Below are 23289 nucleotides of genomic sequence, written 5' to 3'. Positions count from 1 at the left end.
AATGTGCCACATTATAGACCAAAAGTGTTTTTCATTGCTACAAGTTAAAATAAAGATGTACTTTATTAACAGAATTTTAATGACAGCAGAGCCAATTTTTTTTTTCTTAGATATCTACCAAAACACGTTGTAACTGTTCTGAGAAATTGTTTGTAAATTAAGTCATTTCAGGAAGAAACACAAGATCTTTATGACCTTCAGTACTAACACAGGAAAAGTCATCAGACCCATACGAGATGGGTGCAATTAAAACCAATGGGAAGTTCTGCAGTTAATCCAGGGAGTAAAGCAATAGTTTTCAGACACCACTGCTAAATGTCTCCATCTCATTAGAAGGCTTGTTTCTGAAATCTGCATTCTTTCCATTTAGACACACACACCCCTCAGATATCAGTAAAAATAACTTAAAGACTTACAATTTTTCACTCTGCATCATATCTGAGATGGAATAGTGTCATTTTCATTGAGATAGAGATGAGAAACTGAGGCAGACTAATATCCACAGAGATACCTCAGAAATACACTGGCAACTGTTCCATTGCCTCAAATTCAGCTCAGTTAATTAATGATATTATTTACATTTAAATTGTATTATCTGTCATTAGTATCAAAAGTAGGGAAAACTTTTTTTGTTGCTGGTGTTTGAAAAAAGAAGCAAAGATTCCTACAGAAATTATACGATCGCCTTTCCTAAGTTCTCCACTGAGGTCAGCTGGTCCTCCTGCAAGGATGAAAGAGATGAAAATTCCTTCTCCATCTTCTCCTCCAACAATGTTGAAACCAAGACCCGTTGATCCTCGATGCAGGACAACCTTTCTGGGCTCCCTGGATGAAAGGAAGGAACGCCAAAGTTTAGTCACAAGTCATGAATGAAATTGAAATAAATAATAGAAAAGCAAAGTCGTATGAGAGAAAGAGTATTGAAAATTCACATTTCAAAAACTGTATGTTTAACCAGTTATATTTTCAAATAGTTTCTATTATTATATTTTCTATACATTATATATATATATTATTATTCTACTTTGCTTGTAGATGCAAAAAAAAAAAACCCTTCCCGTTGCTAGGTGAGCTGAACTATCCATTTATATGCACATATTCTAAATTCCTGTTATGCTGCTTATTCAGCACTACATGACTATATTTAATACTTTCCATATCATTCAAGAGCCTGGAACAATCTAATGGTAATAAAAACTGAAACTTTATCAATTAAATTCTAATGGAAAAGTTAATAACAAAACGTATGTCCTTGCTGCTCTAATTCCATTCTAGTTGGACAAAAAAAAAAATAGCAAAAAGAAACTGTAACACTCTCGCATATATTTGCAATTTATTTACAGAAATTGTAACTGAAAAAGTTAAATCCAAACCAAGTTGTTTAATTCTTGGCTTCCTGGCTTGGATCAAGAAATGAAAGAAGAAATGTTGATCAAGACAGAAGACTGCATTCAATAGACACAGCCTGTCGAGTATAGTGCAGAAACCCTCCCTCCAAAAATCTGCTTTTTTATCCAGTAGAATAAAAGCATGGATGATTTCAGAAACAGAAAACTTCTAATAATAAAAATGTGCACTACATTTAAAAATCACTAGAGAGCACTAAAGAACAATTAATGGACATTCTTAAATATTTGGAGAAATAAATTATTAATTTATAGGACAAACCAAGATGCTGCCTTTTTCCAAAACAAAAAATAAAATCTAGTCTGATTTTTCAAACTTCTCCATTCCTGCACTAGCTTTTAGATCAATTTAGCATCAAATTCCTAAATTTTACTCTCTATCAGATGTCGGATTCATCTTTTCACAGTATGACACTGTGAAAACCTACATATATTGCTCTGGATCACAATGACACAACAGATAAGCTGCAGTTAGAGAAATATACGTATGTGGCATCTTTTTACATGTTATTCAACATATCTAAGCCTCTTTCTGGGATGAAAGCAGTGGAAAAAGGGAAGGTAATTTAAGAACACCTAAAGCCCTCCTTGAATAGCCCTTACAGTTCACAGGAAGCCTAAAAATCTCAGTAATTTTGAGAAAAGCTGTACACTTATAACATCAGCAATACCATCAGAAGGACAGAAGCATTGTGGCAGACATGCCCACCTAACCATGAGCTAAAAAATACAAAGACGTATCTGAGGCCGTCTCCGTTTCTAATACACAAAAACTCATTCTGCAACTTAACCACCTCACTTATGCTTTAATCTGGGTAGACCCCATCTCAGAAACAGAACAACATTACCCATATTAGACAATAGTGTGGCACAGATTTCAGCATCAACACACTGAAAACGCAGTCTAACATTCCCAACTTGCAGGAGAGAAAAGTAACAAAATTAGATGTGCTGTATTGATGAACAAAAAGATTAATGCAGCCTTCTACTGAATTGGTGAAGTACTGAACGGTTGCTAATGGGAAGGGTTGAGAGCTCTCTAGCCATTCTGGATTTACTAATCCATCAAAATAAAACAAACCCTTCTCTGAAAAACATATATTGCTGGCTTTAAAATAATGAATAATCTCTGGTCTGTTAATTCTACCATCCTAAAAAGCTCAGTCAACTCACAAAGCGCTTTGGCAGGGCGCTTTTAATAAATCTGATTTTAATAAAATCTGATTTTAATACTACTCCAAGAATGATACATCATGTATATTTTTTTAAAATACATCCAATTTGATTCTTAAAACAGTACTTAAATTGTAAGCAATAGATGCATTTATGCTCTGAAATATCTTTATGAGCATTTTTCCCACAAACACATATTCTGAGCTTCCGTGGTTAACTAATGTAGCTTTTCTTCTTCATTACCTGGTAATCTCATCATCTCCAAGCATTCCCTTTGGAATTGGTGAGTATCGCCCTGGAGATGCTGGGGGAAGGGACTGTCCTAAGTAGGCAGATGGAGTGATATGGTTGTCCACTGGTTGAGAATAAGCTTCAAAGAGGAAGAAAAAAATAAGCATTAAGACAAGAATGAAAAAGCTGTTGGGACTGAAACAAAATATTATGTGGACTGACTCCTAAAAACAAAATGTAAGACTTCATGTTATACTTATTCAAAACTGGCAAGTAGCTTGCTTTTTTCTTCTACAGATTTGATGAGGAATATCCCAGCATCTCTGAGAAACTCCAGGCTATTCTTACTATCAGATCTAAACAAGAAGAGATGTTATGTTTCCTGAACACTGAAGATAGTCATCTTGAAATGAAAGCATAGGTATTGGTAGAGATGCTCAGCCAACAGCTCACATTAAGAAACAAAGGCAGGATTGTTCTACCTCCTGTTTTCAAGGTAATAGCCATCAATTTACTGAGACAGACATACAAGCTTGTGCAAAAAACTCAACTGTACTGCAAAGACCAGCTGCATTGATTAAATGGAGTGTTACAAATATTTAGTCTAACTTCTTGTATAACAGGCCATGAGTCTTGAGCAGTCCTCCACATGACATGCCCAAGTTTTGCCTGAGCCACAATACCCACACTAGAAAAATTTAGCAGCTTAATCCTTACAGCAGATGGAAAATACACTATAATTTTGAGAAACTTTTCCCAGTAAGACCTGGGTTATACGCAAGCTTCTTCACATAATTTTTGTAGGAGAGATTTGGTAAATAGCTAGCTTTCAAGCCACTCAATCCACGCTGGGTTGATTCTGCATGGTAAATTCCACATACAGACATTCTATCACCCTGACCAATGCCCTGGTAAGTGAGGTTCTCAGGTAGGGAATCATATACTACCTTAGTGCCTGCATAGAATCTGATATCAGATTGCTTTGTATTCTTTTCTTTGGCACAGCAGTAGAGTTTTCAATTTTCTAGACTGAGTTTCAGCAAGCATTAAAATGCACTATTAAATGCCTAGGTAATTTATCAGCTAGTGCTTTTACAAGTAATTGAGTGTGTTATTCCAGTACACCTTTTTAAAAGCTAGCATCCTTAGTGCTGTGCTATGGAAGCTAATCTAACCTGGCACAAAAGGCTCTCTATGGAATTCCAGAGGAAATTGAACAGAGCCTGTGCCTTTTCACAAACTATTTTAGCTGGATATCATACCTGAAAAACAATCACAAGCAACATGATAGAAATAAAAGTAAGCCATCACTTTTTGAATCCCAAATTAGGTCAAAAGTTCAATGTAAACACTATTAGTGCAGTAAGTGATAACAAAATTGTGTTTTGAACAAAAAAGAAAACTAAATACATAAAATTAACTTGTTTTGACAGAAAAAGTTAAAGACACTTAAGGAGAAATTCTGTGCCCAGATGCAGATCCACCCCCACTGCATATTACACAATTCTGTTCAACAGGAAAATGGAATATCTGCACACTGCTCACACTCATCACAAGTACGATCTCCAAAATGGAAATAAAATTAAAACTATGCTGCCATTTACTGTCCTTACATATTCTCCTCTTCCCGTATTTACGCTATGTAAGCAATCACAAAGCATCTATGTTTCCAGTGAGGAAGCTGATTACTCCCTATCTTTCATTACTTTTTTTCTCTGTGCACAGAGGAAATATCGCACCAATGCACACAAGCACATGTGTGCACAGGCACAAGACAAATAATTTAACATTTACTAGAAGTCAAAAGTGCATCATTAATAATGTCTTCAAAGGAGGCTTGTACATGAAATAAATAATTTATGAACTCCAGAAAGGAGCAGACACTTTCCTGTCTCTGTGATATTTTACAACATGCACACTGCAGCTACATTTGGTGGTTTTGAATAGCAAGCTCTAGATCTATTCAGTAATATTCTGTTCTCATACTCAGTGATACAAATAAGTTACTCAACATTCCTTCCAGGATCCACTTAACAATCAACATTTATATTCAGATTACTGAGGTAATTTACATTCTGACATTTATGACTATGGAACACACAAATCTGTTTAGCTGCCAATGCTACTAGCCAGATGGATGGCATCAATGATCGTGATCCCAAAATCTATTTCTATGAGTTCATGTTGTGCAGACAGTACAGGTACCATATCAGCAGGTACAGAGCATTGTGTTACCCTATGTCTCTGATAGAGTATTTATTTAAAAACAAAAAAAAACAAACAAAAAAACCCACTACATAAGTAAAACCAAAGATGGATCTGGGCAGTGAGCAGCACAGGCATATATTTGGGCAGTAGGGATTCATGACTTTATGCTATGATGCAATTACCTTCAATGAACTGAGTCACCAGCTCATCTACCAGTTGGGAGAAATTTATTCTCTGCATAAGAAGAAAGCCTGCAGCATGCCCTTATGCCTTATGCATGCTGCTAGAATTAATACTTCTTTAGAAGTACTTATTGATACAGACAGTAGGAACATAAAAACAGAATTATCACCCCAAGGAGACTACGAATTTCCAGTCAGTGAACCTTACACCAAGTTAGTTTTTCGTTGATGTGGAGGTAGGGGCTCTTTTTTTCTTTCCCACAGAAACAGTGGGAAAGGCTGAATTATGGGATAAACTAGATGCCATAAGGGAAAATGGCTGCTCCTTATCACTGACAATAGCATAAAACAGGGGATGAATAAATGAAGGTTGAAAATTAGTTTAGTATCAGTTAATGGAACCTTCAAGAACATCATTTTAATACGACAGTCAAGACACAAAACTTAATTATCTCCACACTGCAATTCAGTAGGCTTACGAATAGTTTAAATCTACTGCAGCTATCACCAACAAGTGATCTAAGGCTTGTAAGGTACTTCTAGCCTTTGTTTATTGTATTTTTGTTATTGTTCATTATGTACTGGTTTAGACTACATCACTGCTTTATTCCAAGTGTTCCTTTTTCCATATGAGGTACTACCTGAATATATTAGGGCTAAGTATTTGATATCTATTATCTGTACCTAACAGTGAAATAAATAAATAAAACCTCTAAAATTAGTAAAAAAACATGCTGCTTTTTCCCCCACAATCAACTTATGGGAAGAAATGAGTACAAGTGCTTCTCAAGAAGAGTCCACATATTTTTCATTTTATTACTGGATAAATACCAAATTAAATAAATAGATGGCAAATAATATATTTGAAAATTCTTTCTGCTCATGAGTAAGAAAAGGTTTCCTCAGTCCTACTTTAGAATATTCGGTTATAGGGGAAAAAAAAGTCTAGAGTGAATGAAATAGCAATTGAACAAAAGGTCAGTCTGGATTAATAGAAAAAATCTTATTTTCCAATATAGCAGTAAAAAGTATTCACAATATTCAATAAAATTTATACGAGCTATTATAAGCTATTGAAGAGTAAATCCTTCTGATATTTTAAGTGTTTAACAGTAGTACTGGAATTTGCATCAGCAAACAGCAGTATCTTTGAGGTGAGCTGCTTCTGCAGTTGCTGCCACAGTTGTTGCTTCAACCATCTTTGATCAAATTTATGTAACACTGAGGGCTTAATTTTAAAAAGCTTTAAACTTAAAGCACCAAAATGAAGTATATTAAAGCCTTAAAGAGAAAAATATGCCACAAAGAAAAGCTGAACTTACAGTTTGTGATGTCAGGAGGGGCATAACTATCATTCATGAACATGCTGGTGGGTTTTGCAACTTTCAGATAAACAAAGTCAGAAGTGTTTTTTAAGGCAGTCACCGCTTCTTCATGAGTAACTTCTTCTAAGCAAACACTATTCACCTAAATATAAAAAAGAAACAAATTCTCAATTAAAAAAAAATGCAGGTTTTCATATGACACTCACTGAAGTCTCTTAAAGCAGTGTAGCACTGGGAGTGTTTATTATGATTCATGTACCAAAGACACAATTGGCCCAACTACGTACAAGATTCTGTGCAAAGCTGAGCTCTTACTGCAAGTTGTGTTATGCTGCCTCAGACATTTGCTGAAACTTCTCTACAACTTCTCTTTTCATTAGACTGTCAACTTACTTGTACAAAAGCAAACTCTTAAATTCTTGTTTTATCACTGGTACACAGATATGCACTTCCCATAACGCAGATTTAAAATCTTCTTTTTAATATTTATTTTAGCACAGTTCTCCACTAACACACAGCTTAATCAAAACTGAGTCGTGACCTTACTGAGTCTAAAAGTAAATACAAAAAAACCTGCTGCTTTTACTTACAGCTAAAAGTTTGTCGCCAATTTGAAGTTTTCCATCTTTGTGGGCTGCCCCTCCTTCAATTATTTTGGTTACATAGATGCTGTTGTCTCCAGGTATATGCTGATTTCCTACACCGCCAGCAATACTGAAACCAAGACCTGCTTGAAGATAAAGTCATTACTCAAGAAACCTTATAGCATCCCCTAGATTCAAATGACTGTATGAATAGTAATGCTACCTGTATCATAAATGAGTAAATACACATAAAAATACTAGCCTGCAGCTGAAGAAATACTGGATGCCTTTCAAAGTAAACGCTATGATTTTGGAAAAAGCTGTAATATTCACAGAAGTTCTGAAAATCTAATTATCTTCATGCATTGTGAAAGACACACAAAGCAAAGCTATAACATCATAACTGATGCTTCAAAAACTGTTTTCCAACACATCCACATATAGAAACAAAAGAATACACTAAACCTTTTTTTAATCAATCAAAGATCTAAGAAATTTACAATAAATACTTCACTCCCGTTTATAATGTACTTGAAGTTTACTAAATACTATCAGCAAAGCAATTGAACAACACACATTTTTAAAAGTTCAATGAAAAATACATTCTATAAGAACAGCTCCAGAACAAACATGGATGAAAATTTGTGATATGCCTGCCTTAATTTGCATTATTTTGCATCTCCTAGAATTTCACATGCAAGGTTATGTGTTCTTTAAGTACTAAATGCAGAAATCTATCATCAACTCTATCCACCTCCTGAGGAGTTTTATACTTCCAACATACCTTTAGGGCCTTTCACAAGTTTTATTTCCACTACTTTTTCTGTCACTGGTTTTCTTCTTTTGACATACAATCGCACAATTGATCCCGCTTCCTTTAATGCTTCAACTGCTTTGCTGTGTGTCACATCACGAACATCAACCTCATTTACTCGTAGAATACAATCATTAACCCTAGAGACAGCAATATTCATGTTCAGCTGTTGTGTTATAGCAGAGCAGACTCACTAAGAGTCCAACATTCAACCGAAAATACACTAAAACACGTTAACATGTCAGATACATAGATTCTGCTTCAAAATTAAAGTAATTCAAAACAACGCTATAAAATTAAACATGAACGCTTAAAAAATAAAACAAAGCACATATAAAACGGGAAAATACATAAGTGGAATATTTTGTCCACAGTTTCAGAGGATATTCTTTAGATGAAACATGAATTTTGTAGATGACTTTGTACAAACTACCTTTCATTTAGAGCTATAAAAAAAAGAACTTAAGAAAGTCAGACACTAGGCATTACACAATGATAATTCACTAGTTTTAAACCATGATGTGAACAAGTCAAGCTCCTTTCCTGCTTTCCACAAGCTATTTAAGTGCTGGCTTTTCTTTCCTTTTAATGTGTTGCTGTAGTAACACTGAGCTCTCATTACAGTAAGTAGAATGTCTGACCCACTTGTCCCTAAGTTCTGCCAGATGTATCTTCTGACAGTGCCAAAAAGGCTAAAACAAAGTCTTGAAATAAGCTTAATAAGACTAAAACACTTTAGTCATCAGGCATTTGCACAAAATAAGGTAGGAGCAAGTTCTGAAGAGAACGAGACACAAAAAAGCTAGGCTTACAACCAGCTTTTCTTATTTTTCCTCTAGGTGGTTATACAAGTTTACTGAGAGACTGCTCTAGATTTATACATAATTTCAAATAATTCATAAATGCAATCTGTTATTAATATGTAACTTCAAATCAAGTTGCAAATATCATTTTCTACTACTTAATGATGAATCAACATTTCTCTACTAGTAGTTAAGTAGCAGTATCACCCCTTATGTAAATAAGAAAATGAGGGATACTGTAGAAGTACTCTATCAATTTAAACAAAAAATATGGTATGTATTGATGGTATGCAGTATCTCTGAAAAAATAAGACACAGAATGAAACCAAGCATACAAGAGAGCAATTGCTAAGCTCAACTTGTTTGAAATGCAATGTAATATGATAATTGAAGCAAAGAGAAAATGTTCTATCAACTGTTTGACAAATAATAAACATTTAGCAACCCGATACAGAAAGTCATCGTACCGTAATCTTCCATCCTGTGCAGCTGCACCTCCGGCTATAATTTTTGTAATGAAAATACCTGAATCATCCCCAATATGTGGGTTGTCTGTGCCACCTGCAATGCTAAAGCCAAGTCCTGAATTTCCCTAGAGGTAGAAGGGGAAAAATTACATATTTCTTTTTTTTTTTTTTTTTTTTTTTGAGAAAAAATATTATATCTGCTTCAATATAAAACTAAATTTATATAATTTACCTGATAAAAATATTTTAATATCACAAATTTAGAGTTCTTTTAATATGTTGATTTTTCATATTTATGTGTTATAAACCCCACATGACAACAAAGAACAGGAAGACATTTAGTATATTACCCTTTCAAGAGTAATTTCTTCATACTCATAATCTGCATCTGTGCCATTGACCTATAAAGAAACAAAACCAAGACTTAGAGAATTTTATACATTCTACAATACAATTTGCTATGCTGGCAGCTCATTCCAAACCAAATCTCAGCTGGTTGGCACTGATCAGTGAGCTCAGGAGTGTGATTTTTCACACCGCTCTGTTCATGCATCATCGAGACACTTCCTGTATTAGTTTAAATGTAAAGTTCCATGAGCAGACTGTTTTCCATGGAACCTGCAAAGCAGAAACCTATTTCTGACTTGCCGAATAAAATACTGTTGCTGTTCCTCAGGCCATATAGCAAGTTAGAAGTGAGGAAAAAAAGGGGATTGTAGTGTGAAGGAAAAATTGTATGAGAAAAGAAAGCAGTATTTTCAAACTATTGTTCCTCACAAACCAGAGAAAAATCAAATACTGATGCTTTACTGTATTTCTCACTGGAAATGAATAAAGCCCTTTTGTTACATATATATACACTATAGTCCAACAAATCACAACAGGACTGAAAACAGAAGAGTTTAAAATAATATTTTAAACTCTTGATGAGAAAAACTCCTAGGAGTAAGCCATAGTAAGCCATGAAGAAAAGAGAAGCCCTGTTACCTACAATTTAGAAAGGATGTCCCCATTCTTTGCTGCCTACAGAAGTAGGACACGAAGAACAAGTGACTAGTATCTCAATTTCAAAAAACCCACAATTAAATGCCAAAATTCTTAACCATTTTTAATGGCTTAGCACTTTAGGAAGCAATACTAAGCAAGATAAGAAATAACATTTCTATAATTGTTTTACAAAGAATCTTCTCCATTCTTACTCTGCTTCTCCCACTTCACCCTGAACAAAATTAAGATCACATCTACAGCATTTCTCATGTTTGTAAAACATATTTAATGTAATTTATTCCATATTTATTTCAGCAGCCAGAGCTGAAGACTCCATCATTTCACAGGCTGCCTAGTATCAGGCTCATTTACGCCTCACTACAGTTTTTCTTAACCTCTAATTACATCTCCCTTTACTGCAATACAACCCATATCCATTGCAGACCTAACAGATCATTATCTTCCTCTTTGCACAGTACCTCAAAAATGATATGTCCTAATAGTTTGTTCAATGGAAAAGATACTCTGTTTTTAACACATGATATTTCTCCATTAAAAAGGAAAAGGTCTTGACCTTCGGAATACATGAAACCAGATCCATTACTACAACAACACCAAAGAAGCCACTGTGATCAAGATGTTTTTATGTTAGCTTAGTCCTTGAACTATTATCTACAAAAATGCCATGTGCTAACTGAATCAGTTGTCTAGTATTACAGCACCTGGGAAACGGTTCCTGATGACTGATCAGCACCTGACTTCTTTTTATTTTTTTTAAATAAACAAGGATGATGAATCGTTTCCCTGTTCGTCAACAAAAAGCAAGCCTAATGGATCTAAGCAGAACTCCAACTCAAATTTGAAATATATTCCAGATAATGGGAGTAAAGAAGAATCTCCAACATTTTTTTATCTTTTACTTTAGCTCCCCAGTCAATATGCTTGTCAAATCGATTTTATCTAGTGAATTAAGCATTAGCACAGGAAGAGCTAGGGTATGTGAAGTGATAAAAATCACAGTCCTATTCTACTTTCTCGAAGTTTTGAAATGATCTTGTATTGCTGAGGCAAGCAAAATTTGCAGGGTCTTTCTCTATATGAAAGAAAACATCACCATATACTATGCAAATGCCGTAATTATGCCACATTGGAAGACTAGCAATTTTCTTTGAGGACCGATTGGTACTCCAGCAGACAGTGATAGGACAAGGGGAAACGATTTTAACCTAAAGGAGGGAAGATTTCAATTAGAATCACAGAATCATAGAATCACAAGGTTGGAAACGACCTATAAGATCATCCAGTCCAACCGTCTCCTCATCACCATTGCCACCACCAGCACTAAACCACATCACGCAGCACGTCATCCAGACGCCTCTTGAACACTGCCAGGGACTGTGACTCCAACACCTCTCTGTGCAGCCATTCCAGTGCCTGACCACTCTCTGAGAGAAATAGTTCTTCCTTATGTCTAACCTAAACCTCCTCTGGTACAACTTGCAGCCATTACCCCGTGTCCTGCTCGTTGCCTCTGAGAAGAGGACAGGAGGATGTCTTTCACTGAGAGGACAGTGAGGTTCTGACAAAAGGCTGCCTGGAGAGGTTCTGGCTGCTCCATCCCTGGAGGTGCTCAAGGCCAGCCTGGGTGGGAGTGCTGGGCAGCCTGAGCTGGTGCTTGATCTAGAGGTTGGCAACCTGCACACACCATGGGGTTGGAACTTGGTGATTCTTCAGGTCTGTTCCAACCCAAGGCGTTCTATGATTCTCAGCAGCTCTATAATTCAGAAAACAAGAGCTGTGCTCTTGAATATTTGTTCATTGATGACTTTCTAGATTCAAGTGGGTTTTGTTCCTACTAGTAGTAAATCTTCCACAGTTTCACAGATGCACAATGCAGTTACCCACAGATAAGATTTTATGTTACGTACCATGTAACTGTGTGGGAACCTAGAAAGATATGTCCAGGTTCTTTACCTCCTATACTTACACAGTTGGTTAGACTATAATTAGGTATGGGTTTGCAAACTAGTAGTTTAGATAACAAATGGACACTCAAAATTATAAGCTCTGTTAGTCCTATTTTCTGTTGCTATTACTTACTGCTCTGCCCAGGTCTTCTGAAATGTGAGAGCATTTTTATTAATCACTTCTCTTCCCAACGTAGTCTTTGTGTGTAGACACCCCACTTTCAGTATTCTTTCCTAAACCATCCGTGCCACATCACTAAAAGAGCCACACACTGCAGACTGCTGCTATCATCTTTTATTCAGGCAAGCAATTCATACTAAGCACTCATTTATGAGCCAATTATGTCACCGTACTAATCTTTTGTCTTCTGCTTCAACTAACACATGCTTGAATGCTTCTGACAAGAGCAAGGTTCTTTATTTTGTTTGGTTTTGGTTGTTGTTTGTTTTGGTGTTTTCTTTTTTTAATTTTTTTTTTTTACTTTACTTAGCAAGCATAAATCTGTGCTTTACTTGCTAACACCTAGAAAGAAAACAAAATATAAGCTAGTGCAGATATTAACACTGTTTAAAAAAAACAAGGAAGCAGGGCATAAGGAACTGTAGGAGAAATGTGCAGAAGGAAAAATTGACACTCATGTCAAACATGCGTGCATTCCAACTCTTCTGAAGTCTATACCTGCCAGTGTTGAGTGTTGCTCTTACTACAGACCACATACTGCAGAACACAGATTTGAGCCTCCACCTAATTATACTTATTACTTACTGTTTCGCACAGATCCAATAATTTCTATGAATACGTTGAGAACTATAAGCTTAAGTATAACCACTGCATTGAGTAGTATTTTATGAAAATTGCAATGGAAATGGCACCTTAAATATTAAAGCATCTTCCTGTGCAGCTGAAGAAATACACTGTTCTGAGATTTCAGGGGCTCAGCATCCAACAAACTGCATTCTGCACTGTGTTGCACTGTCACACAGCAGTACCCATACAGATCCTTCCCATTACAGTCTACACATTTTGTTTCTGGGTGTTTTTGTTGTTATTGTTGTTTTTTGTAAAACAGCTTTTTAAGGATTTCATCTAAGTTAACAAATCCACGTACTGTAAGGTAAAATAAGCATCATTGATCAATAACAAAAGATCTAAGCTACTCGCATTATACGAAATTGTAATTGAAAGGAAATGTATGCTTACATATGTTGGAGTGTCCAAAGAATCTGTATTCACCAGAACTGGAGGTGGGTTTGCCTTTAAAAGAAAAATTAAAAAATTATATATATTATACAACATAGGAGAAAATATGAACAGTAATTACACAATATTTGTTTTGCTGGGTTTCTCAGAGGACTGTTAAAAGGTAACCTCAGCTTAAGAGTCTCTAAAATGGACTCCTCTGAAACACTTGCTTCTAGCCTGAGGAAAGTGCTTGCTTGCCAAAGAAACACTCTGAGCTTATTTATGCTGTTTTTCAAGAGGATAAAAAAATAAATAAATAAACATGCCATAATTTGACACAATATCAGTGACTTGTGATGCAATATTCGAAATTGCTTTATAAGCCAGCATCCTGAATACAAATGCTGGCATTGATCACATCTTTCTTCTACCAGAAAGTTTTTGTATTATTTTTGGTTTGTTTGTTTCAAAGCAGAATTATAAGCTGCAACAAGCAAACTTATAAAAGGAAACTTTTATGGAAGATCACCAAAACAGACATGAAAGCAATTCCATATCAGCAGACATTCACTCATGGCAGCATGTACTTCCATTGGAAATTTGTTATCAATTCATGGGCTGTAAGAAAGTTGGAGATTACTGCCATAGAAATGGGAAATTACATCGCATTCTTGCTGGCTGGGAAAGGGTAGAATAAAGAAACATTTTTATTCACTTCTGCAATTGAGAACGTTCCAATGAAAACGCATTTTCAGCTGAAAGAAAATCCATACAGTTTGGAAGAATTTACCCAAAACAGTCTGAAATAGATTCTTTACCTTTGCATAGACTATCTCCCTTACAATCAGTTGCAGGTTTGTTTTTTTTTTAATTTTTATTTTTAATATATTAGATACAGTGAGTAGGATATAAACACTTTTTAGACCTCATCCTAACAGCAAGCACAGAAAGAGAAACGACAAGAGTCTGCATTCCTTCTGATATAACTAGAGGTCCTTCCCACTGACAGAGGAGCTTCCAATATCTACAGGCAGTGGTACTGGAAATGCTGTCATTGAGCCTGATGTAAGAACAACAAAAAAATACACAAAGGTGGAAATATATTCCACAAATAATGTTCAAGTATTAGGTCCAATACGGGATGCACAACCTCAGTGATACAACACAAAGTTCATCTCAACTCCATTAAAGCCGAATAAAGATCTTTTTATACATATAAATATTTCTCATCTTTAAAATCAAGATATTCTTCATCGTTTTCCATCTTGCCGTGCGTACATACATGTATGTACATATCTAAGCACCTGACTCAGTTTAACTATCTGTAATAAAAGCTAGTATTAAACACACTCAAATACTTACAAAAACATGGCAGTTAAAAAAGTCTCATTACCATTACAACAACATACCTCTGAGAAATACAGTTCCACTCCCAAAATCCACAAAGGAGCGACTCAGACTGAGGTGAAAATGACCTATCATTACCAGGCAGGAGTCATCGGTCTGCTATTAGGCTGATGTGTCAGAAGCTTGGCCTATAGCATTTACTAAGTACTAAAATCAAAAGGTATCTATACTAGTTAATAGAGTTTATTTTAAAAAAGGAAACAAAATGGATGACACTTATGAATCTGTCCAGTTGCCACTGAATATCCTTCTCACATAGCAGTTCTTTCAGTATAAACACAGACCGACCCTATTCAGTACCTAAATCAAGCATTAGAAACCACTGTCATGATACAAAGCTCATCGAAGCAATCTATTGTATTAAAGAACCTGACTATTCCGTGTATTCAGTGACTAATTAGGAATCTAATCTCCAATGGACCTACAAGACCAGCATACATAATGTTTATTTTGTAGTAGAGCAGCATCAATCAGTTTTCAATCTATAATTAAAAAAAAACAAAATCAGGTCTATTTTTGAAGGTTTAACAACATTTTTTAGATTGCACTCAATTTCAGAATTTATTTTAATTTTACAGTTCTGCAATAGGAAAGTAATCCAACAGAAGTGCCAGTGAAAGGTTGCAGAGAGTAACCAATCAACAAATACAAAATATCCTCCATTAAGCCCCTGGTCTTAGCACTCCTTTGGCACTTATCCACATTCTCTGTCAGAGGGAACCATTTTCCATGATTTCCAAGCAGGAAAGCAAAAAGATTTGTGCCAGCCATTTCCACATTTCCAAAGGCAGGGGTGGACACTGCAAAGACACAGAGCAGCATCTAACTCAAAATAGCAAATGCTTTTGGAAGGAAGACCTGGTATTTCGCTCTGTTATGCAAGACTTCTCCAAATTACCCAACAGTTCCGACCTACTGTGCCAGTGCTTGTTCAAATATTTAAAAGCCATTTGACAAGTTTGTTTACAAGCAGACTTGGGCTTGCCTAAGGGGTGAAGTGACTAACAAAGTAAAGAAATGTATCTGTTTCACAAAAATGCATCTGCCAAATCCAAAGTTGATAACTTCCTATGATATTTTCTAAATGCTCAGAGTTATGTATGATGCAGGATTCTACAGCTAACTCCTGTGGGCACCCGCACACACCCAGCAGACAGAGGCATTGATCACTCGATTCCCACTGTCCTATCTGTAAGCCAGCACCAGTCAGCAGATATGAAGACTGTCAACGGCAGTTTAGTAGTGCCAAAGAAAACTATATATATATTTATATTCTCCACGTATATATATACACATAAGTATATATGGTAGTGCTTATTATTACGATGATTTTAAACTCAATTTAGCTGACAGTACCCTGAAAGTAAATGTTACTGGAGACTCAACTATCTTTACTCATCAAATCTGACAGCAGAGTCCCACCGGGTGCCCTGGTCTGTCTGTCTTGTATGTGATGTGGACAGAATGCCTCCAAAAGAAGGAAATAGATTTGACAGTAATCACATTTCTGGTCTGCCTGGTAAGAAAAGTACTGGTGACAGATTCATGTAAACACCTATCCACTAGGAACTGGACTTTAAGAACAGACTAAAACCTCCTGATAAGTTACTGGATTGAGTAAAATTTATAGAGATTGCCACTTGTTGCAAGTTCTCCACGCAGCTTGAAAGTGGATTTTTAAGGAAAAATTACTAATGTGCAGACTACAGAAATATCCCAGTATTATTCTTGACAGTTAACTCTCTTTTAAAGTTAACGTGTATCTGTCACCAACCATTCCAAGAGGTGCACATTCTCTTCAAAGGTGTGCCCCTGTCACTGGTTATTTTTGCACTAAAATTCACAATAAAAGTCCAAATAAAAATAGAATGGTTTTCATTTCCAAAAATGTACCGCTGCTTATCTCAAATTATTTCCACAGAGATAATTTATCTCTTATCTCCACAGCTAGCCATGCTGCAGTGACACGTTCAAAATTATATGCAAGAATTTACTGTTAACTCATGTTCACAAATTACTCTTACACTCTGGCAACTTTGGTGGTGATACGCATTCTCTGGTTTGTTTTTGTGTTGGCATTGGGTGACCTAAAGGATGACACCCAAGAAGTGAAGCTCAGTCTGTGAAGTAAATCATTAGGAATAGAGTTTAAAAATGCAACAAAAAAACACCTTTTATATCTTAGTGTGCCCCAATCATATTGATACCAACAATAGAAATGGAACAGAAGAGAATAGGAGAAAAAAAATCAATGAAAGACATTTACTGAGTATATGAGATGAATTGATAATTTAACCAATGCATCAGTCAGGGTGAGTGACTGACTCTAGAATAATTCTACCTGAACACGAAATACCCACTTCTTTACTTTCTTCCCATTCTTTTGGGGTGTGACTTTTGGTTATTTCACAAAATGATCAATATTCCTCTACATGTAATACATAATTTTTAAATGGACTAAAATCTGCTACAAAACAAAAACCAGGATGAAACAGTAACGCATTACTAATTTAACTATTTCACAGTTCATCTAAAACCTGAGCCAGAGTAGCAAAATATCAATTTAAACAAAGGAATGAAATAAATCACATAAATAAGAGCAAAACAAATTTATCAAAAACAACAAAAAAGAATAAAAACCTGTGGTATGGTGGATGGGATGACAGTGGTCTCAGCAGGGACTGGTGGGACAGGGATCACAGGGACAATGGGAGAAGAGGAAGGAACAGCTTCTGTGGGCTAAAAATCACCAATAACATATCAAAAACAAGGAAAGCTCGCAAAACATTTTCAAACAAGCAAAACTTAAGTTTAATACATTTAAGAAGAAACTGAACAAACAAAATGATTTGAAAACTATAACTATAGCTGAAAGAAGACAAAAAGCAACGTGCTCATGTCAAAGCGCCCAGGGAAGTGAGGCACATCCACGTCACTTGTTTATACCAAGCTACTCACCTGGCAGTGCAGGGTACTAAGGTTTTAGTGGTACAAAAGAAAATTTGCTTACATCAGTGGACAGAATGAAGGTTTTTGTGGGCTGGTTTCACAACATAAGCCTCTCAGAATTATACAGCAATGAACAAAAAAAGGGATGCAATGACTGAAGTTGATAGCGCAGAACAAAGTTAAATTTTGTTTTTGATAAATGGGAAAAATCAAAGGTACTTTGGAATTTCCAAACTAAGCTCAAGTTTAAGAAAATCGTTCCCTCGAGCACGTTGAAGATCCTAACAGTGATTTATCTAATCATTTCGAGGACCTTTATATAGGTTTAGCATACAAATATACAGCACAACATCTTTGGCTGAGTAGGATTTTGGGTTGGGACATTCTAATTCAAACAGGAAAGCTACTAACACATAAGCTACGAGGGAACAAGACTCCAAATAGCATTCTGGGCAAAATGTTGATTCAAATCATTCTGGAGGTGCTAACATTCTGGTTGTCAACAAGCTGTCAACAACATAAACTGATGGCAACCACCATCAGAATCCCAAGCTGAACAACAGATCAAAGTTCTCTGCAACTCAGCTGTTCCAAGACATTCTCGTGAAAATATGCTAAAGTATAACGACAAAATGAAATCACTGCATGCTGAAAGTAAATAAATCCCCCAAACACATAAGTACAAAGCATTTTAAAAGTTCAGGTTTTTTTTAGAACACAAGGCAATATACATCAATAGCATAACTAAAATAAAGAGTAATAGCAAAGGTTAAAGAAACCAAACACCACCTAAGGGAAGTAACCCTTACAAAAAACAACCATGGCATTTCGATGTTTGTTTTTTCTTTCCAGCTCAATCTAAAATTAACAGTTGGTGAAAAATTTGCAGCTATTGAAAGATGATAGAATAAGGTATCTTTGATGTCTTGTGAGATTATTACTAATGTCATTTAACTGTGCTTACGAGGACTGCAGTAAAATCTTTTGTGTGCTTAAGTAAGGGAGGAGAAGAGTACCAGAATCTAATTTGGTCTAGAAAAACACATCTCCGAAAAGATGTGGGGCATGCTCAGTGCAACAAACCTCCAGTTATCAGGAGATCAATGGTGCAACCTTTAGAGGACAGATCAAATTAAATGGCTTCAGTAGTTACTTAGCCCACACACACAAAAATAAACCTCCTCTTCAAGTCTGTCTTGCTCCTGTGTGAGCAGAGTAAAACTCCATTAACCAAACAGTCAGATATTAAAATACAACACTAGGGGTAAAAAGTTAACCATGAGCAGGTTAGAAATGCCCTTTTTTACAGTTACAGCTCCTGGAACAAGAGAAGGTGGGAAAAAAAAGCCCATGTTATTCTCGGACCACAAAACCACTTGTTCTTTGGCTCAGCAAAGTAACTGACTGGTGCAGTAGAAGTTTTCTTTGTACACCAATCCACACACCTACCATCGTACTCATGGCAGCTCTACTTCTATGCTTCATTCTTTCTCAGTCCCTAGTGCCCTGTCTCTCTGGGTTTCTAATTCCCAGTCACTTCAAGAACTATCCCAAACAGTTCCAATTTTAATTGTTGTTATTAATCTTATAAAACTGCTGTTGTTCATAACCCTTTGTGATTTAAGGCTCCAGTCTCGTGAGCTGCTAGCACAGTCACTGTTTTCTCCTTGATGCTGTTCATTTGGCATCCACTTTGCCTTAGCAGCCTGCCTGCTCGACCCAGCTGCCTGACAACATGCTCCTCCACCAGTGTGTGATGAGCAAACCCAGGCTAAGATAAGACTGTCTTCACTTAAATGTGAGCAGTTTTATGGAGTACAGGAACTGATGCAGGCCCTGTGGCTACTACAAGGCAGACAGGAAAGGGTAGAAGAGAGGAAGCCCAGCCTTGAAACACACTTATGCTAAATTACTTCAGTTTTACTGCTTGACTTACAATTCACAAAAGTGGAAAATTATCTGAACCATTTAAGTAAAGCTTTTAATTATTCAATTACAGGACTCACAAAGAGTTTCTTTAGTGCCATTTTGTACTTCAGATAGGCTAATTTAACTACATATTTTAGAACCCCCTCTTTGCACACAATTCCACTACCCTGGCTTTTGATACAGACCACAATGCTACATGAAATTTAACTTTGGGGACTATAATACTATGGAGGATGCCAGACACTCTCAGAAAAGCAAGAAGCTAGTAATAAAACACCCACCAAATCACCCAGAAGGGAACAATTTCTAGAATGCATAACAGGTAAAGTATCGGCAGTAGAGACAAGAAAGTTGTTGCAACTTTTTACAAGACAATAGCATGCCATATCCAAGATCACCATCACTGTGATCAGAGCCCAAACTAGAACGGGAACAACGGAACCCTACAAGGGCAATTAGCAGACATCTGCAGACAAAGAAGCAGCATCTGGCATGTTTCAGTTAGCAAAGTGGGCTGCAACACTGACAGCTGCTTACACTCTGAAACAATACATCCAGTCTGCACACATGGGGTAGGTCATAAGACATTCGTGTTCCACAGTAGTAGTGGCACTCAGCCTCAGGTTTGCATGTGCTGCACATGTCCCCAGACACACCTCTGTCTACTCCTCCTTCCCAGAGCAGGGCTAGTGCTCAGCATACAGCCTCTTCCAGGGTGGGCATGCAGACACTCTGCACTTCCCTTCCTTTCCTTTCCCAGCACCAACACTCTTCAGTGCACCTGAAGGTGAAGCAGCAGAACAGAACTTCTGCAGATATGAGCCCCACAAGCTGTATGTATGAAGGGGAAAGAGAGATGCTGCTAGGAACGGAAGAGACAGCGTAACCCAAGAAAGAGGGGAACCCCTCAGTATCTGTTTTTTCTACATTAGTATATATTTTTCTATGTCCCCTTGGAGAAAGACCAGATCACTTAAAGTGAACTGGGAATGGGAAAGTGCAGGGCCAACAGAAGAACTAGCTTTGCTCCTTAACACTGCATCCAAAAACCATCACCTGATCACTTTGGATTATTGATTAGTAACAGACAATGCAAGAAATGATGTGGTTTCTAACCTAGAAAGTCTTAATAAGAGAAGAATACTAATTTTACTTCGCTATGCCACATAATCAGCCTGAAAATGATTATGTGTTAACCACACTCGTATCCACGAGAGCAGCTGAACAGGCTCCAACAGCCCAAGGCACCACTCTCAGTGCTCTCCTTCCTAGGAATTTCAGAGAAAACACATTTAATAATGTTCCTCCAATGTTTAGGAATTTGCTAAATAAATACATTACATTATTCTCAAAGACAAAAGCTTATCCTCAAAATAACTCAAAACTAATACATCTCTGACTACAACACTGAATAATTCTGCTTTAAATGGACAGAAACCTACTTATGCTATAGAAACAGTAATGTGCTAATTAAAAATGTGTAAAACAAACAGTAGCACATTTATGACAGACTACATTATATATATTATATATATGAGTACACAACTTGAACACTAATACACTAAGTGAATCTGACAGCGGAAATAAATGCATGAAAATCTGTATTAAACAGTTATTTTATTACAACAGTCACAAGAAATTTTGTTGGGTACCAGTGTAACGTGATAGACATTCTAATTGTATAAATTAAAAAATAACCAACTTTACAAGTTGCACTTTATAAGTTTAAGAAAAAATAATTTAATAATGCATTTCAAGCTAATTAAAATTATGGCAGTAAACATCTTCAGATCTAATAGCAAGGTCCAGACCTTGTGAAAAGAAATAACACTCCCATTTTCTCATCAACCAACATACACAGTAAGACATTCTATGAGGAAATGCCAACTGACCTGAACTGAATCAAAGCACCAAACACACCTGGAAGCAGATCAGCAGATCAAATTCCACGATGCTGCTCTTCTTCAAGTACCAGAAGATAACATTTTGGAAAATAGAACTAAAGCAAACCATACCTTCCTCCCTTTCATTAAGTTACTATCTGAAAAGAACACTGCAGAGTGCAATAATCCTAATGGGAAAATAGTGACTAGAAATACCCCTTTGCCAAGATGGACTTCATTAATTACTACTCTGATCGCTAATCATAACACATGGGGAAAAAAAGGCAACAGCAGGATTAAACTACGGAAAGAAGTATGACATATTATCCAGTCTGCATCATACACATCTCATCTCATCTTACAAGAGCACATCTTTCAAAACTGTGCATCTCTAGGAGCCTAAAGCAATACGTACCTTTTCTAAGTAACAGTTAGAGCACGAGCCATCAGACACCCAACCACTAGCAGCTTTAACTTTTGCTGTGCTTTTTGTAGGGCTCTTTTTTACACTATCGCGCAGGTTAGTAAATTTTCCTCTGTGTTTGGAAGCGGCTGGAAGTGTGGACGAACTAAAAGACGTATGAAAGCCCAGTGCCTGCTGCTGATGCTGGAAAGGCTGCTTTGGCTGCACGTGGCGATTCTGATGTATTTCCATTCTGGGGTTCCTGGTTAAATCAGCTAGCTTGAGCGCTCCCATTTCACAGCCATCTGTAGCACCACAGTGTCTGTAGTTGCGACAGTAAGTAGTCATGAAACTAGCAACACAACTGTCCTTTCTGGGAGAAAATGCAGGGAAAATAAACCAAAATATTGCCTCCTGAAGAAGTTAAAAATATTGTTTCCTGGATTATGGTCGTAGGAACAAAACCCAACAGTGAATGCTGTTTTAGCTAGGACTGCATGTAATGTACTCTCTCACGCTATTTAAAGAGCACCATTGAACCACCACACAACAGCCAATTTGCTAGGCATAAATAATCAATGCAATGCACAAATTATTGAATAGATGGCAAAACTCATCTGACTATTAAAAGGCAGCTATGAAAGGTTATAGTCATTTTTTCTCCTACATGAAATCCCACTATTCCTAAACTTCGTTGTATTTTTACAATATCTCTGATATTTGCTGCTAGAAAATATTTTAAAATGTTTATTCCTCCTTGGCAAACTTTACGGGGGCTGAATTACTTTGTGTTCATCTGTTAAAGGCTCACATTGCCATGAATACCTCAGCACTGTGAAATCACGATTTTAAGATACTCACTGTTTAAAATAATAGTTTAAAAGTCATAGCAATTATTTTTTTAAAGTTCTTCATTAATTTCATTGTTGATTCAGCTTTTAGTCTCACAGATGCATTATCTAATGCATTTTAACCCTTGTTTTCAAAACAAAACCCTCACCTCTAGAAAAAAAAGCAAAGCGTGTACAGAGGATTTAGCTTGATAAAATCATACTGATGTATATTTAACTTTACCAGCCCATTGTAAATCAATCCTTCTAAAAAGAGATAAGGCTTAAAAGTTAAGTTCCCAAAGACTACATGAAAATTGGCATCCAAATAGGGCCACTTCCATGCTGAGGCTCACTGCAGGAAGAGGTGGGTTCCCACCCGCAAGGCTCCAGGGCAGCACATCCCAAACTATCAGCCTTATGCCCTATGGGTCTGATGCAGGAATATGCTGTGCATCTGAATATCTATCTGGCACTGGGCATGGTAAGAATGAACGTCAGCTCACAGAAAACAAAGCTTTATTAGGTCAGCTGCGCTATGATGAAGCAGAGAGATTT

General features: G+C 36.5%; 1 protein-coding gene across 6 annotated transcripts in view; it reads right to left on the bottom strand.

The window, feature by feature from the left end:
- DLG1 (discs large MAGUK scaffold protein 1) overlaps positions 1-23289 on the bottom strand; it is a 131373-nt gene that overhangs the window by 35365 nt on the left and 72719 nt on the right. For 3 of the 6 annotated variants that reach the window (XM_042820421.1, XM_042820422.1, XM_042820423.1), the window contains exons 5-13: positions 17378-17476; positions 13349-13402; positions 9544-9594; positions 9194-9318; positions 7894-8063; positions 7116-7252; positions 6523-6667; positions 2823-2949; positions 669-825 (exon numbers count right to left, since the gene is read on the bottom strand). In XM_042820421.1, the coding sequence (XP_042676355.1) occupies positions 669-825; positions 2823-2949; positions 6523-6667; positions 7116-7252; positions 7894-8063; positions 9194-9318; positions 9544-9594; positions 13349-13402; positions 17378-17476 (1065 nt within the window). The remainder of the gene's footprint in view (positions 1-668; positions 826-2822; positions 2950-6522; positions 6668-7115; positions 7253-7893; positions 8064-9193; positions 9319-9543; positions 9595-13348; positions 13403-17377; positions 17477-23289) is intronic. The other 3 variants (XM_042820424.1, XM_042820425.1, XM_042820426.1) reach the window with 1 other exon arrangement.

This window comes from Centrocercus urophasianus, unplaced genomic scaffold (genome assembly GCF_019232065.1).
Source record: "Centrocercus urophasianus isolate 14NV4802_14NV808 unplaced genomic scaffold, USGS_Curo_1.0 seq_19, whole genome shotgun sequence".
NCBI lineage: Eukaryota > Metazoa > Chordata > Aves > Galliformes > Phasianidae > Centrocercus > Centrocercus urophasianus.
Note: the sequence above shows the minus strand (reverse complement) of the source record. Positions and strands in the feature narration are given on the sequence as shown.